This window comes from Hemicordylus capensis, chromosome 3 (assembly GCF_027244095.1).
Source record: "Hemicordylus capensis ecotype Gifberg chromosome 3, rHemCap1.1.pri, whole genome shotgun sequence".
NCBI lineage: Eukaryota > Metazoa > Chordata > Lepidosauria > Squamata > Cordylidae > Hemicordylus > Hemicordylus capensis.
Window position 1 is genome coordinate 292,959,965 of NC_069659.1, and position 18,975 is coordinate 292,978,939.

The following is an 18,975-nucleotide window of genomic DNA, read 5'->3' on the forward strand; positions in this document are numbered from 1 at the left end:
CACAGTCTTGCATCAAAGGCTCCTAACTGTACTTAGCAGTGACAAGATAAGAGGACAAGTCTTATTAATTGATAACTGGCTAAAGAATAGGAAGCAAATGGTAGAAATGAATGGACAGTTTGCAGTGGAGAAAGTAAGCAATGGAAATCGTATATGTTGGATAAAACTATAAAAAGGGACATACTATCACTTTCCATATCAAAATGGTGAGAGTGACCTGGACTTTGAGAAGCAAATTAGAGAATCATCAAAGAGAGACAGAGCTGTAATAATAGGTGACTACAATTATTCACACATAGACTGGGTAAATTCACATTCACATTAGAATTCACATTCACATTCAAATTGAGATAATGACAGAGAGACCATATTTCTAGACATACTAAATGACTGTGCCTTAGAACAGTCCTCCCCAGAACCAACCAGAGAGAAGGCGACCTTGGTCTTAATCCTGAGTGATGTCCAAGACCTGGTGCAAGATGACAGAGTTGTAGAACCATTGGAGAACAATGACCATAGTGGATCCAGTTCAGCTTATATTTGAGTGGAGTATTGTCAAGGAATTCCAACACGGATACATTAGACTTCAGAAGAGGAAACTTCTCAAAAATGAGGAGACTGGTAAAAAGGAAGCTGAAAGCGGTGGTCAGGAGGGTCAAATCACTCCAGAAAGCATGGAACTTATTTAAAACTACAATAATGGAATTTCAGTTGGAATGTATACCAAAAAGGAGAAAACGTTCAGGAAGACACCACCATGGCTAACAAGTAGAGTCAAGGAAACTATAAAAGGGAAGATGACTTCCATCAGAAAATGGAAGTCCTGCCCAAATGAAGAGTACAAAAAGGAACCAGCTCCAGATGGTTTTGGAGGAAACTGATTATCTAGACCCATTTCAAACTGGCTTTAGAGCTGGCTATGGAGTTGAGATAGCTTTGGTTGGCCTGACGGATGACCTTTACCGGGGAATCGACAGAGGGAGTGTGACTCTGTTGGTCCTCTTGGATCTCTCAGCGACGTTCGATACCATCGACCATGGTATCCTTTGGTTCGCCTCGGGGAGTTAGGAATAGGGGCCACTGCTTTGCAGTGGTTCTGTTCCTATCTCTCGGGTAGATTCCAGATGGTGGAGCTTGGTGACAGTCGTTCCTCAAAGCAAGAGCTGTTGTATGGAGTCCTTCAGGGCTCCATTCTGTCACTAATGCTTTTCAATATCTACATGAAACGTCTGGGTGAGGTCATCAGGAGATTTGGTGCTGGGTGTTAGCAGTATGCTGATGACACCCAAATCTATTCCTCCCTTCCTTCTTCAGGAAATGGCACTCATTCTCTAAATGCCTGCCTACAGGCAGTAATGGGCTGGATGAGGGATAACAAATTGAAGCTGAATCCAAGCAAGACAGAGGTGCTCAGAATCTGAGGTGTGAGTTAGATCTTCCTGTGCTGGATGGGGTTACACTCCCCCAGAAGGAGCAAGTGCGCAGCTTAGGAGTACTCCTGGACCCAGGCCCCACTCTGGTTTCTCAGGTGGAGGCCATGGCCAGGAGTGCTTTCTATCAGCTTCGGCTGATTCGACAGCTGCGCCCATTCCTTGAAGAGGATGACCTCAAAACAGTGGTGCACCAGCTGATAATCTCCCGGCTTGACTATTGCAATGCGCTCTACATGGGGCTGCCTTTGTACGTAGCTCGGAAACTTCAGTTAATTCAGAATGCGGCAGCCAGATTGGTCTCTGGGGTAACCCGGAGAGACCATATTAAGCCTGTTTTGAAACAATTGCACTGGCTGCCGATATGTTTCCGGGCAAAATACAAAGTGCTGGTTATTACCTTTAAAGCCCTGAACGGCTTAGGCCCGAGTTACCTCAGAGAGCACCTTCTTCTGCATTCCACCGCACATTAAGGTCATCTGAGGAGGTTCATCTCCAGTTACTACCAGCTCGTCTGGTGGCGACTCAGAGGTGGGCCTTCTCTATAGCTGCTCCGAGGCTGTGGAATGCGCTCCCTGCGGAAATCCGTAATTTGAATTCTCTATTAGCCTTCAGGAGAACCCTTAAAATGTATTTGTTTGGCCTGGCTTTCCAGGGTTTTTAAATCGGTTTCAATATTTTAACCCGGTTTCGGGGGGGTTTAATTACTGCAATTGTTTAATTCTTGTTTTAAAATGTTTTAAAATTGTTAACTGTTGTCATATTGTTTTTAATTTTTGTTTTAGCTCTTTATTGTTTTAGTGGTTTATTTTTAATTGTAAACTGTAAAATTTTACATTTTACATTTTAATTGTAAAATGCCCTGAGCCATTTTGGAAGGGCGATATAAAAATCAAATAAATAAATAAATAAATAGCTCTGGCAAAAGAAATGCAAGGAGACAAGGGATGCAAAAAGAGTTTGAGGAGCTGAGGGAGATGCTATGGGCCATGTACATTTGCGCATGTGCTCTCGCTCCATAGAGATCGTGCCAAATTTATTTAGTCTGAGTTCTAGGAAGTTCCAAATGATGCTTTGCGCAGTCACAGATTCCATAGGTGTAACTGCATGTATGATCATTTGAAGAACGTTTTGGTGTCTTTATGTAGTGCAAAAGCAACTCCGTAACATCTTAGTCATTAAGCTCTCTTGCTCTCTCTGAGTTTATCTTAGCTTAATAGTTTTGTATCTGGGTTTTCTCAGTGAGGAATTTTTCAGAGTTGGATGCTTTTTTATAGGTTTGTGTGTGAATTTATATACAGCCTAGTATAAAAACCTCTAGGTGGTGTACAGAATTAAAACATAAAATATAACACATTTAAAATTGATAAAAAGATAAAAATCATATTGAAAGTGTTGTCAGTTTTTTTCCAGACAGATCTGATTGATAGGAAAAAATTTCTATCGATTATCGTGAAGCCAGTACTCACTTTTAGGGCCAGGACATTTCCCGTCCTTCTGTTCCAAACCTGGCCACTCAGAGGGATAATCTTCCTAGGAAAGGGGAAATAAGCAAAACTTGATCTTACCAATGAGTTTTATATCTGTCCTTTACACAGGCAGATGATCTGCTGTCCTAAGAGTGATATTCTTGGATTGTATAAGGAAGGGCGGTGGGTTAGCATTCTGATAATCAACTCATGATATTCTATTGGACCACTTCTCAGGTATAGGCATCAGGGGTGGTGCATTGGAGTGATTTTGGTCCTTTCTTGGGGTGGAGGTTCCAGAGGGTGGTCACTTCTGTGCAACTCCACCTCTGGCCTGTGGGGGTCACACAAGCCTCAGTATTGTCCCCAGTCCTGTTTAACATCTACATGAAACTGCTCGGAGAGATGATCAGGAGGTTTGGACTGAAGTTTCATCAATATGCATACAACACTCGCTCTACCTTTCCCTGACATGAGATCCCAGGGAAGCAGTGGATGTACTGAACCGGGGGCTGGAGGTGGTGATGGGCTGAATATGGGCTAGCAAACTGAATCCAGACAAGATGGAGGTGCTGCTGGTCAGTAGAAAAGCCAGTTGGAATTGAGTAATTCAACCAGCTCTGGATGGGGTTGTACTCCCTCTGAAAGAGCAAGTACACAGCTTAGGGGGTGTTGCTGGATCTGGCTCTGCTTTTGGATGCTCAGGTGGATGTGTTGGCCAGAGGTGCCTTTGCACAGCTTCGGCTAGTACACCATCTGCATTGCTTCCTCAAGAAGGCAGATCTGGCCAGGGTTACTAATTCCTTAGTCACTTTGCAGCTGGATTACTGTGTGTGCTCTGCATGGAGCTGCCCTTGAAGAATATTCAGCAACATCAGTTGGTGCAGAATGCAGCTGCCAGGGTTCTCTTTGGAACTACTTGTTAGGAGCATATTACATCTATTTTGAAAGAGCTGCACTGGTTGCCAATATGTTTCCAGATCCAATTCAAGGTGCTGGTTATTACCTTTAAAACCCTTAAAGGTTTGGGTCTTGGATACCTGAAGGACTGCCTGAGCTCAAGCGTTTCTGCATGTCCAACAAGGTTGTCAGGGAGCCTTTGCTCCATGCATAAATGTTGAGAGAGGCTAAATTGTCTTGAACGCGGGGCAAGGCCTTCTCTGTTGTTGCCCCCAGGCTCTAGAATGCTCTCCGTGTGAATATCCGCTCTTTGACATCCGTGGCTGCTTTTGAAAAACAACTAAAGACCTTTTTATTTGTTCAGGCTTTCACCCCTTAGAGGCTGCCTGGTCTTTCAGTTTTCCTGCTTTTGTTTATCTTTTGTATGGTGGTTTATTGTTGTGTTATGGTTTTTACTGTTTAACTGGTTCTTCGATGTGGTCTCTGTGCTTTACACAAATGGGCTTTGTGCCTGTGCAGAGACCACATCGGAGCTTCCAAGCTAGAGAACTGCTTTTTGGCGGTAGCCCCGCCCCCTCGGTATATAGGCAGCTGAAGAGGCTTCCCTCTTCAGTCTTTCTTCGTCTGCTATCAAAAACACATCGTTGAGCTCTTCCTTGCCAGACGCTTCGCAAGTACTGCATTCTCCTTCCCTCTTATCTCCTCATTTTGGTTCAGTACTTCCCTTCTTTAGCGTTTTTATTTCACCCCCGGTCCCCCCCCCTCAGATAACTCTTAGTTTCATTTTCCACTTCGTTGTGGCCCTTGGGCCCGGCGTCCTGCGGATCCTTCGCTTCCGCTCCTCTTCGTTTACCTTCTTCGGCCTACGGCAAAGACTACAAAATTTGAGCAGTGTGGTCGCTGCAAATCCAAGATCCCTTCGGCTGACAGCCACAAGATCTGCCTTTTTTGCCTTGGCGAGTCCCATAAAGTTGGCTCTTGCATACACTGCGCAGCGTTTACCAAACAGGCGCACAAGAATAGGTCCTCTCAACTTCGTTCTTGGCTTTGGGAACAGTCGTTCCAACCTACGGGCTTGGACAAACTTTCTACCATGCAGGTTTTGTCCAATACCTCTCCTGCAGCCCAGGGCTTACAACCCATTTCGTCCCCTCCAGGAGTCTCGGCAACTATCCCCGAGGTGAATGTGCCTGTCGATCCTGCGGCTTGGGCTTGGACATCGATACCGAGGAGTTCGGTGGCAGTGTCGATTTCGGTGATGGCGTTGATTGAACCGCGTTCTATCCAACCGTCCAAAAAGAAGAAGAGAAAGAAGGATCATCGCACTCCTTCTGAACCTCCAACAAAAAAGCAGAAGTCAACGCACGATACCGAACGTCGATCCCGATCTCTACACACTGAAACTGTCCTAGATACCGAGGTCGCTTACAGCTCCAGCCCACATGATCCCGTGTACAAGTCTGACCACAACTCTCAGCCTGAGGAACTCCCTCCCGAACAGCCATGCTGCTGGGCCAACCGGGATTTGGAAACTGCTCTAGACGAGCGCTATGCCAGACAAGTTGAGGAAGAGGCTGACTACTTCTATACTCATCAAGAGGTTCGCCAACGCCATCAGGCCTCCACGGCTACGGAGCCGCCCCTCGCTCTTCTATACTGGCCTACTCGGCCTCGGCTTCGCTCCCGAACCCACCTTCGGGACCGACAACTTTGCCATTTTCTCCCCCTCCCCAGACCACATCTCTTCTACCTCCACGGGTTCCACCCAGAAACTCGCCGGTGCAGGCAGCCATGGCTACTATTTTCCCCAACTCCAGGCCAATGCCTCGGCTCCAGATTCAACCCCTTCAACCTCCGGTATCAACCGACTCATCGGACTCGTCTTCGGATGAAGAGGACCCAGAATCCTCCCTATCCGATTGGATATCTCTGGGCTCTTCGCCCCCCTTTTTATTGCTGGACACAAGGCCCAGTTCCCAGAAAGTACAGAAACTCCGTAATACTGCTCGTTCTATGGGCCTTCAACACTCCACAACCCGCCACTATACACCAAAAAAATGGCAACACTAGCCATACTCTTCTAAACAACAATACTATCAACCCCAGGACAAGTCCTTTTGCTCCAACAGATATCAACCTTACAGAAAGCGTTCCAGCTTCACCGGATCCAAAATGCAGCACCAATCCAAAGGATCTCAGCCCCCAGCCAAAGGACAATGACTTGCACCCTCTGCCCTGCTGGGGCACCAGGCTCTCCCTTTTCATCTCCGTTTGGGAGAATATCACCACGGACTCCTGGGCCTTGACCATAGTAAGGATGGGTTATGCTATAGAGTTTGCATCCACCCCTCCATACAACCCTCCGCTATCCACTCCACCCACCCTGGCTCTCCTGCAAGAGGTCAACTCTCTGCTCTCCAAGTCTGCAATGGAACTGGTTCACAATCCACAAACCCTGGGATTCCACTCCCGATACTTCACTGTTCCCAAGCCGGACGGCTCCCTTTGCCCCATTCTAGATCTCCAGGAACTCAACTCCTACATCACCTACCGCAGGTTCCATATGGTCATGATTCCTACAATCATCTCCTTTCTGCAAAAGAACCAGTGGTTCGTTTTCATCTATCTCAAGGATGCATATTACCACATCACTATCAGACCTCAGCATAGTCGTTTCCTCCGCTTTCAAATAGCACACAACACTTACCAATTCCGCGCCCTCCCTTTCGGACTGGCATCTGCAGCCCAGGTGTTCACCAAATGCATGGCCCCGGTGGTGGCAGCCCTGCAACAACAAAATATTCAGATTTTTTTTACCTTGACGATTGGCTTGTGGTGACTCACAACCCACAATCCCTCCTCAGAGACCTCCACATGGTCATCACCCTCCTCTCCAATCTGGGCCTGCAGGTGAACTACGACAAATCAAAGCTCACACCCTCCAAAACCATAGAATTTCTGAAAATCCTCTTCAATTCAGTGCAATCCAAAATTTTCCTCCCTCAACGCAGAACCCAGGCCATCCTCTACTTGTCGACCCACCTACTCTCCCACCCTACCCAATCAGCACGAACAGTGCAATGCCTGCTAGGACATATAGCCTCCACCACCCATGTCCTCCTTCACGCCAGACTATGGGCCAGGGCTCTCCAGCACTGGTTTCTCTCCATGTTCTTTCCTCACAAGGACTCCCTCGCCGCCAAACTAACGCTTCCGCCTCAGGTTCTGCACTCCTTTCTATGGTGGACGGACACAACCAACCTCACCGTTGGCTCCCCCTTCCACCCTCCTCATCCAGCCCTTCTACTCACCACGGATGCGTCCTTGGACAGTTGAGGTGCTCATGCCAACAATCACAACATCCATGGCATCTGGACCCCGGCCAAAGCTTCCCGCCATATCAATTATCTCGAACTCTTCGCCATATTCAAAGCCTTGAAAGCCTTCCTTCCCCTGATACGAGGCTCCCACGTCCTCGTTCAGACGGACAATACTAATGCCAAAGCTTACCTGAACAGATAGGGCGGCACCTCTTCCACCCCCCTCCTGTTCCTGTCCATCACACCCTTGGCGGTCCACATTCAAGGACAAGACAATGTCATGGCGGAGAGGCTAAGCAAGACTCAAACAAAATCTCACGCAACTACATCCCCCTACGCTCTGCTCCCTCTTCCGCCGTTGGTTCCTCCCAGAAATAGACCTCTTTGCGTCAGAGGCAAATGTGCAATGCCTCCAGTATTGTTCCAGGTCTGGGATCGGACCCAATTTGTGCCTACTTGCTGTCCCTCAGGCAGGCCGGACTTAAAATCCCATCCTTGCGGGTCCACCTGGCAGCCATAGTGGCCAACTCCCCTACCTCCACACCCTTGTGGTTCCAACACCCTACCGTCAAGCGCTTCCTTAAAGGGCTCACTCACCTTTACCCGGACTCGCCAGTCATGGCCGTGGCCTGGGACCTGATTTTGGTCCTCTCTTCATTCATGAACGCTCCCTTCAAACCCATGGCTACGATTTCTCTTGACTTCTTTTCCTGTAAGGTGGCCTTCCTCACGGCTATCAACTCGGCCAGACGGGTCAGTGAACTCAGGGCTCTTAGAGTTGATCCTCCTTATTTCACCTTCCACAAGGAAAAGGCCGTCCTACGGCCGGACATTGCCTTTCTTCTGAAGGTAGTGACTTCATTTCACCGTTCCCAACCTATCGCCTTACCTGCATTCTTCGCCGAGCTAACAACTGCGGCTGAACGACGCCTCCACACTCTCGACGTCCGAAGGGCACTCGCCTTCTATGTCGACCACACCTCTGCCCTTCGAACCACCAATTCTCTCTTTATGTTCCACTCTGGCCCTAACAAGGGCAAACAGGCCTCTGCACAGACCATATCCAGATGGGTGGTCCGCACCATCTCCCTGGCATACCAGATCGCCAAGAAGCCTTTTCCACTCTCTCTTAAAGCACATTCAACTAGAGCGGTTGCGGCGTCTACTGCCTTTGACAGGTCTATTCCTCTAGATGTCATCTACCAGGCGGCTACGTGGGCGTCAAAGCACTCCTTCATACACCATTACACCCTGGATGTCCAAGCCAGAAAAGACACGGCGTTTGTCAGGGCAGTGCTACAATCCATCTTCACCTGATCCCACCTCCAGGTGAGCATGGCACTGGTGCAGCTTGCTATGCACCCATTCGTGTAAAGCACAGAGACAACGTTGAAGAACGACAGGTTGCTTACCTGTAGCTTGGGTTCTTCTAGTGGTCATCTGTGCTCTTACACGCCCGCCCGTCCTCCCCTCTTCTCATGTCTTTTCTGCTAGTCTCTTTCAGATTGCAGACTCAGAAGACTGAAGAGGGAAGCCCGCGCAGCCACCTATATACCGAGGGGGCGGGGTTACCACCAAAAAGCAGTTCTCTAGCTTGGAAGCTCCGATGTGGTCTCTGCGTAGGCGCAAAGCCCATTCATGTAAGAGCACAGATGACCAATAGAAGAACCCAAGTTACAGGTAAGCAACCTGTCGTTTTAAGGTTTGAAATGTGATTTTTATGAAATACTAGCTGAACCGGGCGTAGAGCACCTGCACCTCTAGTTCTCTTCTCAGCTTTCCTCTCGCCCTCCCTGTCCGATGGCCACCATTCTCCTGGCCAGCAGTCCCGTCCCTGTCGCTATCCGGCCGCTGCTCGCAAACTCTTGCTGGAGCTGCCACATATGGGATTAGTGATGAGTACGTTTAAGAGAAAGAAAGAAAGAAAGAAAGATTATTGTATTTTAACTTTTGTAAACCACCTTGGGATGCCTTATGAAAGGTGGTATTACAAATTTAACAATAAAATAAAATCCTAATTAATTGCTTTGTTGCTCTTCTTCCTGTTTTTGTTATACTAAGCACTTGGCATCATGTTTTGCATTTTTTCATACTGAAGAATTTTGGTAGTGTAGAAGTTTCAAAATTAGCGATTTCTCAAGCTTCAGTACTCCTAATAGGCAAGGTGGGGGAAAGTTGTTCTCTAGAAACAGACTTAAGTCCTGCATCATTATTCCACCCATCACTTCTGGAACACTTGACAATAACGCCAATTTTTATTGTTGGTCACTGGCAGGATGGAATCTGATATGCTTTCTCGTTTATCATCATGTTCTTTAATGTCTGAGTCAGAGTTTTCAAGGTATATTGTAGCATATTTTTTTAAATGGTGCAAAATAAATAATCATGCTTGTTCATTTTATCACAGGCACTGTACGAATTGAAATGTTTAGGAACATGCAAAATGCAGAAATTATCAGGAAAATGACTGAAGAATTTGATGAGGTAAAGTATAAATGTTGAGAACTGAGCTGAGCTTATAGGTAAAAGGCTGCTGCTATTTCTCCAGAATAAACAGCTTTATTCTGATGTGACCTAGTTATTTAAGGAATTATACAATATAAGTGAGTATTACTTGCACTTATGGGTAATAAACAAGGGGATGCTGATGGATGTAAGCAACAACTAACCAAAGGCAAAGCAGTAGCACAATAGAGCCAGAAATGAGTATTTAATTCCCTTTGATTTCAGAGGCAGAGATCTAAGCATTCATTTAGCTCTCCATTGAAATCAATGGAATTTAAAGGGCGACTTTGGCAAGATTGTGCCCTAGCAGCAGGGAGAAACTTCATGTGGAACACTAAAGAGAAAGTAAAATTGGAGGTGGGGGATGGAGAATATTCAAGCATTGTTTTGAAGGAGCAAGAGGAGTGTGACAATTAAAGAATATGTAACAAAGAGTCCTGCAGTTAAAGTTGTGGGCAACATAGTAGCTGTATAAAGAATAATATACGCTACTGTAATTGCAGCACTTTCTTCATTTGAATAAATTGGAACTTAGTGAGAAACAGAATAAGTCCATTTTTACATGTGGGTCAAATATAATCTGTTTCACTCAAAACAGGCATTCTGTTTCTTCCACATAGCCATTCTCTTGATAAAATTGTCTAAAGCAAAGAGGATCTAAGAAATGTCAGTCATTGATCAATTATGGTAGTAGTAAGGCTTTAATCTTGCATTTAAAATGAAAAGACCCGAGATCAAAACCATTATTAGAAAACATTTGGTTGATGACATAAAGTTAGAATATTAATCTAGGTATGTTCTTTGACCTAACTGAACTAAAATTGTCTCTGACTCACCATATCTGCTTAGCAGGGGATGCCTAAATACAGGGCAATTGATATTTTTTGTGTTAACAGTGAAACCCAGACATACCTATCTAACTTTTAAAATGGCTACCCTATCTTTCCATACAAGGCTGTGTGTATAGGAAATATAGTTGGATTCTCAACAGTTTTATTCTCCACCACAATCTGTCAACCAGCACAAACCATTTTTGGTTTAAACTTGTATCTACCCAGGTCATTTGGATCATCTGTAGACCATTCAGATCATATTGCAATTTTACTCTGTCTGAACAATACCAAATTTTAAGTAAAATACGACAGGACTGAAAGAAGAACATGTGTTAAATATAGTATCTGCGTTTTGTCTTGTTTCAGGACAGTGGCGATTACCCCCTTACCATGCCTGGGCCACAGTGGAAAAAATTTCGTTCAAATTTTTGTGAATTCATAGGAGTTCTAATTCGACAGTGTCAGTACAGCATAATTTATGATGAATATATGATGGATACAGTGATCTCACTTCTGACTGGTTTGTCAGATTCGCAGGTCCGGGCTTTCAGGCATACCAGTACACTTGCTGGTAAGTAAATCTTAAAGGCGAGGCTTTCAGAATCATTTAGTGCCATGGGGTTTTTTTCTTTGTTTGTTTAATGTTGAAAACTAAATCATTCATGTAAGCCATTACCCTTAAGATAACATTTTCAGGTAGATGCTTATTGTAATAAAGTTCTTATCCTATCTTTTATCATATTTAGAACAATATGTTTGTGGAATGAATGACAGCTATTCACTTTTGTGGGGGGAAATAACAGCACCATTCCCAATAGCATCCCTAAGCTTGTTGACCAAAATGTCTGGACTGAGGGGCATGTTTTGCCTCTTCTCAACTGTCCCAGAATTAGCCTTTTTGCTTTGTCCCATAGCACTCAATGAGAGTCATAGAACTGAACCAACATCTATCTTTATAGCCCTGCCTTAGATTTTATTTTTTTATGTGATGCTGGAATGTGGTGGAAGCCTGGGATTTGGCCTTTCCTTAAAATAAATTGTAAGGTATGATGGAGCAGTATTTATTTCAGTCATGAAAGTGGATTGTTTGTACTGATTTGTGTGGGAAAGAAATAGAGGACCTGCATTTGGAAATGCAATAGAGGTGGGATAATGTTTGGGCAAAGCACAGATTCCCCACCACCACCACCACCTTAATTATGTCCAGTGCAGCCCACTTACTGTTAGGCATGTGCACGGACCGGTTCGGAGGCCATTCTAAAGGCCTCCAGACCGGTCCGGACACGCGTGGTTTTGGTTCGGGTGGGAGGTTCTAACAAAGTACGGGGGGGGGCTTTACTTACCCCCCAAAGAACGTCACCGAATTCTTTTGAGTAAGCGGGCGGCATACCTCCCTGCCGCCCGCTTCATTCCCCCTCTGGCGCGGCTCTGTCTGTCTCCTTTAAATTCTCCATCGGGCGGCAGGGTATCTTCCAGTCCCTGCCGCCCGGCTCTTCAATGTCCCCGATCGGCTGGCGGCCGCCCCCTGTGCAGCCTCAAGACCCCTGCCGCCCCTTCCCTTCCCATTTCAAGGGGTCGGCAGGAGAACTCCCCTGCCGACCGCGTCCCCTTCCCCGGCTGCACTGCAAATGGCTTCTAGGAAGCCTTTTGTGCGCCTGCGCAAAAGGCTTCCTAGAAGCCATTTGCAGTGCAGCCGGGGAAGGGGACGCGGTCGGCAGGGGAGTTCTCCTGCCGACCCCTTGAAATGGGAAGGGAAGGGGCGGCAGGGTTCTTGAGGCTGCACAGGGGGCGGCCGCCAGCCGATCGGGGACATTGAAGAGCCGGGCGGCAGGGACTGGAAGATACCCTGCCGCCCGATGGAGAATTTAAAGGAGAAGTGCCGCGCCAGAGGGGGAATGAAGCGGGCGGCAGGGAGGTATGCCGCCCGCTTACTCAAAAGAATTCGGTGACGTTCTTTGGGGGGTAAGTAAAGCCCCCCCCCGTACTTTGTTAGAACCTCCCACCCCAGTGCCGGACTGCAGCTCCGCAGTTCCGTGCACACCTCTACTTACTGTTGCCTATAGAAGTCAATTGTTTAGACTAAATGTAGAAGACAATTATTATGGCTAGATCATAAAGTGATTATTTCAGTTGAGTTCAGAGCCTGTTGTTCCTTAGCTGTGTTCCTTAATGTGTATGGCACCACTGGAAGGTACAGACTGTGAAATGTAGGAGATGTTTGTCTTAAGTGTTAAAACATGATTGCCTTAGTCTGCAGGAAAAGGGTCAGATACATTGGTAAAGTGTAGACTCCATCTCTCCTTACTTGAAAATACATTGAAAGAAGTATTTGGACTGAAATTAGAAGAAGCTGTATATTCCATTCTTGACTCTTTCTTTAGAATATCTCAAGTTACTTTATACATAGAAACAAAGGACTTTGAATTTCATCTGATTTCATGTACTAAATACCTGCGATTCTTTGTGCATTTCCCCCTCAGCTATGAAGCTCATGACTGCTCTTGTGAATGTTGCCTTAAACCTGAGTATTCATCAGGATAATACACAGAGGCAGTATGAAGCTGAGAGGAACAAAATGATTGGTAAAAGAGCCAATGAAAGACTAGAGCTACTCCTTCAGAAACGGAAAGAGGTATGTCAGCAGATCAGAGACTTTCCTTCACTGTGCAGTACACTTTCCTTTCCAGCAAAGAACTGTAAGAATATTTCTTACATTCAACTATGTTCTGAAAAGGCTTCCACTTCAAAGAAATTAGGAAATGATCCTATAGCAAATGTTCAAGGAGTACGTGTCACAGTCATGTGGTGTATCGGTAATTTATACCAGCAGTGCAAAGAAAACATATATGTGAAGCAGATGAACTTTGCATATATCCTTGCTTATTTAGGAGGGACAGAACATTTGAATGTTCTCAACTCTTAAACAATAATGTTCTCAGAATTCTCATAGCTCACAAAATAAGTCTGTATTTAACATTAGCACTCCATTCTTTTATATGAACAAGAACATAAAATGTTCTGATAAGAGAAGCCATTTATTCTGCCCCAAGGCAAATAATATTTGGCTTCTTCAGTTGCTTCTAATTTGTTGGTAAGTAAAGTTTGTCAAGACTGAATTTATACATGAATAATTCTAGTCAGAACACCACTGTTTTGAATTATACATTATATCAGTTTCCAACTTTGATCAAGTCCAAACTTGCTAACTCAATTTGTCTGCAGTAAGCCACTGTTTTGGTTTGTATTCATTTATTTAGGGGTATTCTTTTCATTATTTAAAACAGTTTCTCAACCTTTGAAGTAGCAAGTACCACCTAACTTGTGAAAATTTAAGTACCACCTCAGTTTTCCAGCAGATTTTATATTTGCAGTAATGTCTGCCATATGTTGGAAGAAGGGCTATCTTCACAGATGTTTGAAATAATGTAGATAGGGTTGCCACTTTGTACATCAGGGATGCACAGCTTGAGTCAGTACCTGGTCTAGAAGTGATGGTGGCCAAAACAAAGAGGTTTGAACCCTCACCAAATTATTGCTGGGAAATAGGGAGCACTGCATGGCACACCAACCTTTTTGGCATCATTTTGAGAGGAGGAAGTGGCAAGATAGAGAGATGGGGAAAGCAGGGGGAAGAGCATGTACTCTAGACAGGTAAGAGGTGTAGAATATGGAAGTAGAGAACAATAGCTTTCTGTTGAAAGTGTTAGGTTTCTGAAAGCTTTCAACAGGATAAAGAATGGCTCACAGTTAGAAAAACACTCCATCTGTGTTGTCCTTACAGCATCAGCATAGATCATTCAAGCATTGGCACAAGTTCAGGATTCAGCCTTCTCTCTCATTGTCTGTCTTGATGACTGTGCCCTACTCCAAGAGCCAGCTTCTGGTCTGTCAAGGGCAGCGTTTTCCCCCAAAACAGGCTTCTCTTTCCCTTCATCCTCAACTATTGGTCAATCAGTGCCCAGTATGCCTCTCCCATGCAGGTTTCCCACTTCCCTCCCCATTATTGGCCAATATTCCTGAGACAAATCTTCTCCCCTGTTACTTGCATCTGGGCAGTAAACCGCAGCAAAGGTAAGTAGGCACTCTTCTCTCCACCCTACCTGCTGGGCTTCTTGACCCTCTCCCACTTGTCCCATACCCTATCCCTGTGCTCATGTGCCCCCAGGAGTATGCATACCACACTTTGAGAAACTATTATTCATTCATTCATTCGATTTTTGTACCGCCCTTCTGAAATGGCTCAGTGCAGTTTACCATTAAAACAAAACCATTTAAATCAGTTAATAATTAAAACAAAAAATATTAAACTGTATAAAACAATTAATTAAAACATCATAAAACAGTAATTAAACAATCATCAATTTTAAAAATCCTGAAAAACAGGTTACAACATTAAAACCAGTTACAACTATTTTATTTTATTTTATTTATTTTTACATTTATATCCAGCTCTTCCTCCAAGGAGCCCAGAGCGGTGTACTACATACTTGAGTTTCTCCTCACAACAACCCTATGAAGTAGGTTAGGCTGAGAGAGAAGTGACTGGCCCAGAGTCATCCAGCTAGTATCATGGCTGAATGGAGATTTGAACTCGGGTCTTCCCGGTCCTAGTCCAGCACTCTAACCACTATACCACACTGGCTCTTAAAAACCCTGGAAGGCCAGGCCAAACAGATAAGTTTTAAGGGCTCTCCTGAAAGCCTGTAAAGAATTCAAACTGCGGATTTCTGCGGGGAGTGCATTCCATAGCCCAGAAGCAGCTACAGAGAAGGCCCACCTCTGAGTCACAACCAGATGAACCGGTGGAACTGTAACTTGGAGAATAATGCACTAGATGTTGACATCATGTGTGTCTCAAAAGTGATGCTTTGAATGGACTAAACACTGAATATTCAGTGAAACTGAAGTGGTCTTTGCTGATTCATTCAGTAAGCCCTGAACATGCTCTGATTGTTCTACCCTGAAGTTTAGGTCATTTGGATTGACTGGTTACTTGAGCTGGTCATGATAATTTTAGATCTGTAGTTGTTAAGCATCTGTATATATATAATTCTCTTACGGCCAACCTAAAAGAGAACTACATCCGGAGCGTGCGGATGCCTGGAACCATTGCCTAGCAAGGGAGCAGCAGCAAGGGAGGAAGGCAGAAATCGGCAGAGTGGGGGGTGGGGTGGAGGATGGAGGAAAGGCAGATTGGAAAGGAGAAACCGGACAGAGAGGGTGGTGAAACGACGAGAGAGAGAGAGGGAGGGGATAGTTTGTTCGGGAGGTCGAGGCCTGCAGGAGCTGGCGAGAGAGGCTGTTGCTGGGCCAAGGAGAGAGGGAAAGTGGCCAAGGGAAAACTTGGGGTGGGCAGTTAGGAGGTGGCGGCGGAGGCTCCGGCAGTCCCAACTGCGGCAAGGAGGGGAGGAGGAAGAAAGGAGGACAACCAGAGTCGGGCGAGTGGGGAGGGAGAGAGCGAGAGAGTGGGGGGAACAAAACAAGAGACAGAGAGTAGGGGGGGTGAGAAAGTGGTGGGGGGGGAGTGCAAGTGAGAGAGAGAGAGAGTGGGGGGGAGGAGAGAACGAGTGAGAGGGGGAGAGAGCGAGAGAGTGGTGGGAGATAGCGCAAGCGAGAGCGAGCAAGAGTGGTTGGGAGGAGAGAATAAGCGAGAGAGTGGGGGGGAGAGAACTAGAGTGGGGGGAGGGGGGATGCCACAGGCTTAGTTCACTACTGTACAGATGCTCTGTGCGGCATCAGCAAAAAAACCAAAAGTGAGTAGACTACCGCACAGATGCTCTGTGCGGGTTCAGCTAGTGTATTGAAAACCACTATTGTAGCTTCCTTTTTCACTGTAGACCATCACTTTTCTTAACTTCTTACCCCCATGTGGAAGGACACTTTTAAGTGCCTTCAAAACCGTCTTGTATTTGATCTCTGTAGCTACATATGCCCATATATTCTGTAGTGTTAATCTTAACTGAAAGCATGTTGCCTTTTCAGCATATGGTGGAAATCTTGAATAGTCTCCAGCTCCATAATCTTTAACCAACTTTTATTATGTCTTCTGCTTAATGTTGGTTCTGCTTTTTAAAGGGTGTGTGTGTGTGTGTGTGTGTGTGTGTGTGTGTTTTATTTAAATCATGATTTAAATCGTTTCACAGAAGCACTCATTTTTAATAATTAAAGTCAGTCAGGAATATTTTATTTAATCATCATTTTCTATAAAAGAATATTCTTGTCTAATATAACAAAATAATAAGGGCCTCCTGGTCCTTATTAGGGTGGGCAGCAGCTGGGGGTGCAGCCACTGGCACAAACCACCTGCAGGCAGCTGCTAAAGGGGGCAGTCCTTTGGTGCGGGCCTTCGAGGGTAGGACTGAGGGCTGAGGCCAATTTACTGTCTTGGATTCCATCCCTATAATGCCAGGCTTCTTATTATTACCCGGCTACTTACAGCTATGTATCAGGGCTCTAGTACAGGTGTGGGAATAGGGGCACTTCTGTGGGTTCTGGAGTGGCTATATAAGTATGGGACTCTGCACCTGCGCAGGAACCACACAATAGCAATGCTGCAGCTTGTGGAGGCATCCAAGCCCTGCCTCTATGCCTACAGCGTGCTATTTAAAGGCGCCATGTTCCTTCGTTCTTTTCTGACTGCCATCACGTTCGGATCTCGGTCTGCTGATTTTCGTCGAAATAGTTCTTCAGATTTATACTTGTGAATTAATCTAGTTTATAAAAAAGGAGGAGGATGAATATTTAGGTTTTGACCTGTTTCTGTCGAAATAGTTCTTCAGATTTATACTTGTGAATTAATCTAGTTTATAAAAAAGGAGGAGGATGAATATTTAGGTTTTGACCTGTTTCTGGCTGACGGACTACATTTTGATGTTGAATTGGGCTTGCTTTGGCTGACGGATAACAACTGGCATTCTGACCCCGGGTATGGACCTGACTACGTGTTTCGGCTTTCAGACTGTCTGAGGAGAAAAAAAACTTTTAAGAGGTGTGGGGGCTGTAAAGCCAAAATCCCCTCTAAGGATCTTCACGAATTGTTGCTCATTTGTTTGGTGGAGGACCACAACGTGTCCACATGCAAGATTTGTCTGTCGTTTTCTAAACAGACTTGAAAGAATTGGGCACTTTGCCTTCATGCTGCCATTTATGACAAAGTCCTGTGCCCTTCAATGCCTGGCGAGCCACGCCAATCAACCTCCATGTCGAAGACGCCACCAAAACCACCCTCAATACCTCTCTCTCTCTCTCTCTCCCCCCCCCCCTCGTGAAGCCTCCTGCCTAATCCTCTGCCTCTTGCTTCCCCCTCTCCATTCTCTCTCTCTCTCTCTCTCTCTCTCCCCCTCCCTCCTGCCCTATCCTTTCCCTCTTTCTTTCCCCTTCTCTCTTCTGATCAAAATGTAATCTTCTCATCCAAAATTATGAGAAAAACCTCTCTAATTTTTTCCTATGAGTGATCCATGTTAAGTATGATGATTTGGCAGAGGTGGGAAAGAAAAACAATGCATTTTATTATGTACTTTGCACAGATTGTATATTTATTTTATTAGAATGAATTCTAATTCAGTTTATTTTATATCAATTTAAATTAATCTTGGCCTGGCAGAACTTCAAAAGTTAAATTTTGATTAAATTCATTTTAATTAATTTCAATTTCAATTAATTAATTAATATTATGTGTTACTTTAATAATCAGCACTCTAAACATTTACCGCAGCCTCCATGATCCAAGTCATGGTCTGTTGCGGCCCACCAGGTAATTTGAGTTGTGCATGACTGACCTAGGTCAACACAAACCATTCCACCACCTGCGATGTCACAAGCAACGCAAGCCTCATCTCCGCCTCTCAGGGCAATGGTTACCCAAACATGAGCTTTGTCTCCTCCTCTGAACATTACCGTGGAGATCCAAACGTGTGTTCTGTCTTCTCCAACCGGATCTGCTTCGGATCACCATGGATTTTCCGATGTTGAATCAGATCCAGAAGATGCAGAAAGTTTAGTGGTTCCTCCCACTGATGTGCCTCCTTCCAACTATGTCTCTTCAAATGAAGCAATGAAGGACTACCATAAACATTTGTGTGCTATGGTAAAAGTGTTGGGTTTGGATTTGTTATCAGAAGTTTCTACAATAGATGACCCGGTGTGTAATTCCATGATCAGATCCCGGGCCACTCAACGTAGGGCCCTACCCATTCTACCTGTGATCACCAGAGTGGCAAAATGTGCCTGGGGAGTGCTACATACATCTACTCCCACATTTAAGAGACAGGAGAAGGACAACACTTACCTTTTGAAGCACCTGGCTCCTAACGGGAAAACAACACACCACACCATCTGACAAAGAGGGGAGAAAATTGGACCTATTAAGAAGGAAAGTTTACTCTACCTCATGCTTATCTATTAAAGTCACGAATTACTCAGCATGCATGACCAAGTACAACTGTGGCCTGTGGGAATCCTTACAGGGGGATTTGGACACTTTGTCCCCAGAGGAATTCAAAAAGAAATTCCAGCAAAT

General features: G+C 45.2%; 1 protein-coding gene across 3 annotated transcripts in view; it reads left to right on the plus strand.

Moving 5' to 3' along the window:
* The window catches only part of STAG1 (stromal antigen 1), a 327,093-nt gene that overhangs the window by 188,005 nt on the left and 120,113 nt on the right, over positions 1-18,975 (plus strand). For all 3 annotated transcript variants that reach the window (XM_053310204.1, XM_053310205.1, XM_053310206.1), the window contains 3 exons: positions 9,527-9,603; positions 10,824-11,028; positions 12,938-13,089. In XM_053310204.1, coding sequence (XP_053166179.1) covers positions 9,527-9,603; positions 10,824-11,028; positions 12,938-13,089 — 434 coding nt within the window. The remainder of the gene's footprint in view (positions 1-9,526; positions 9,604-10,823; positions 11,029-12,937; positions 13,090-18,975) is intronic.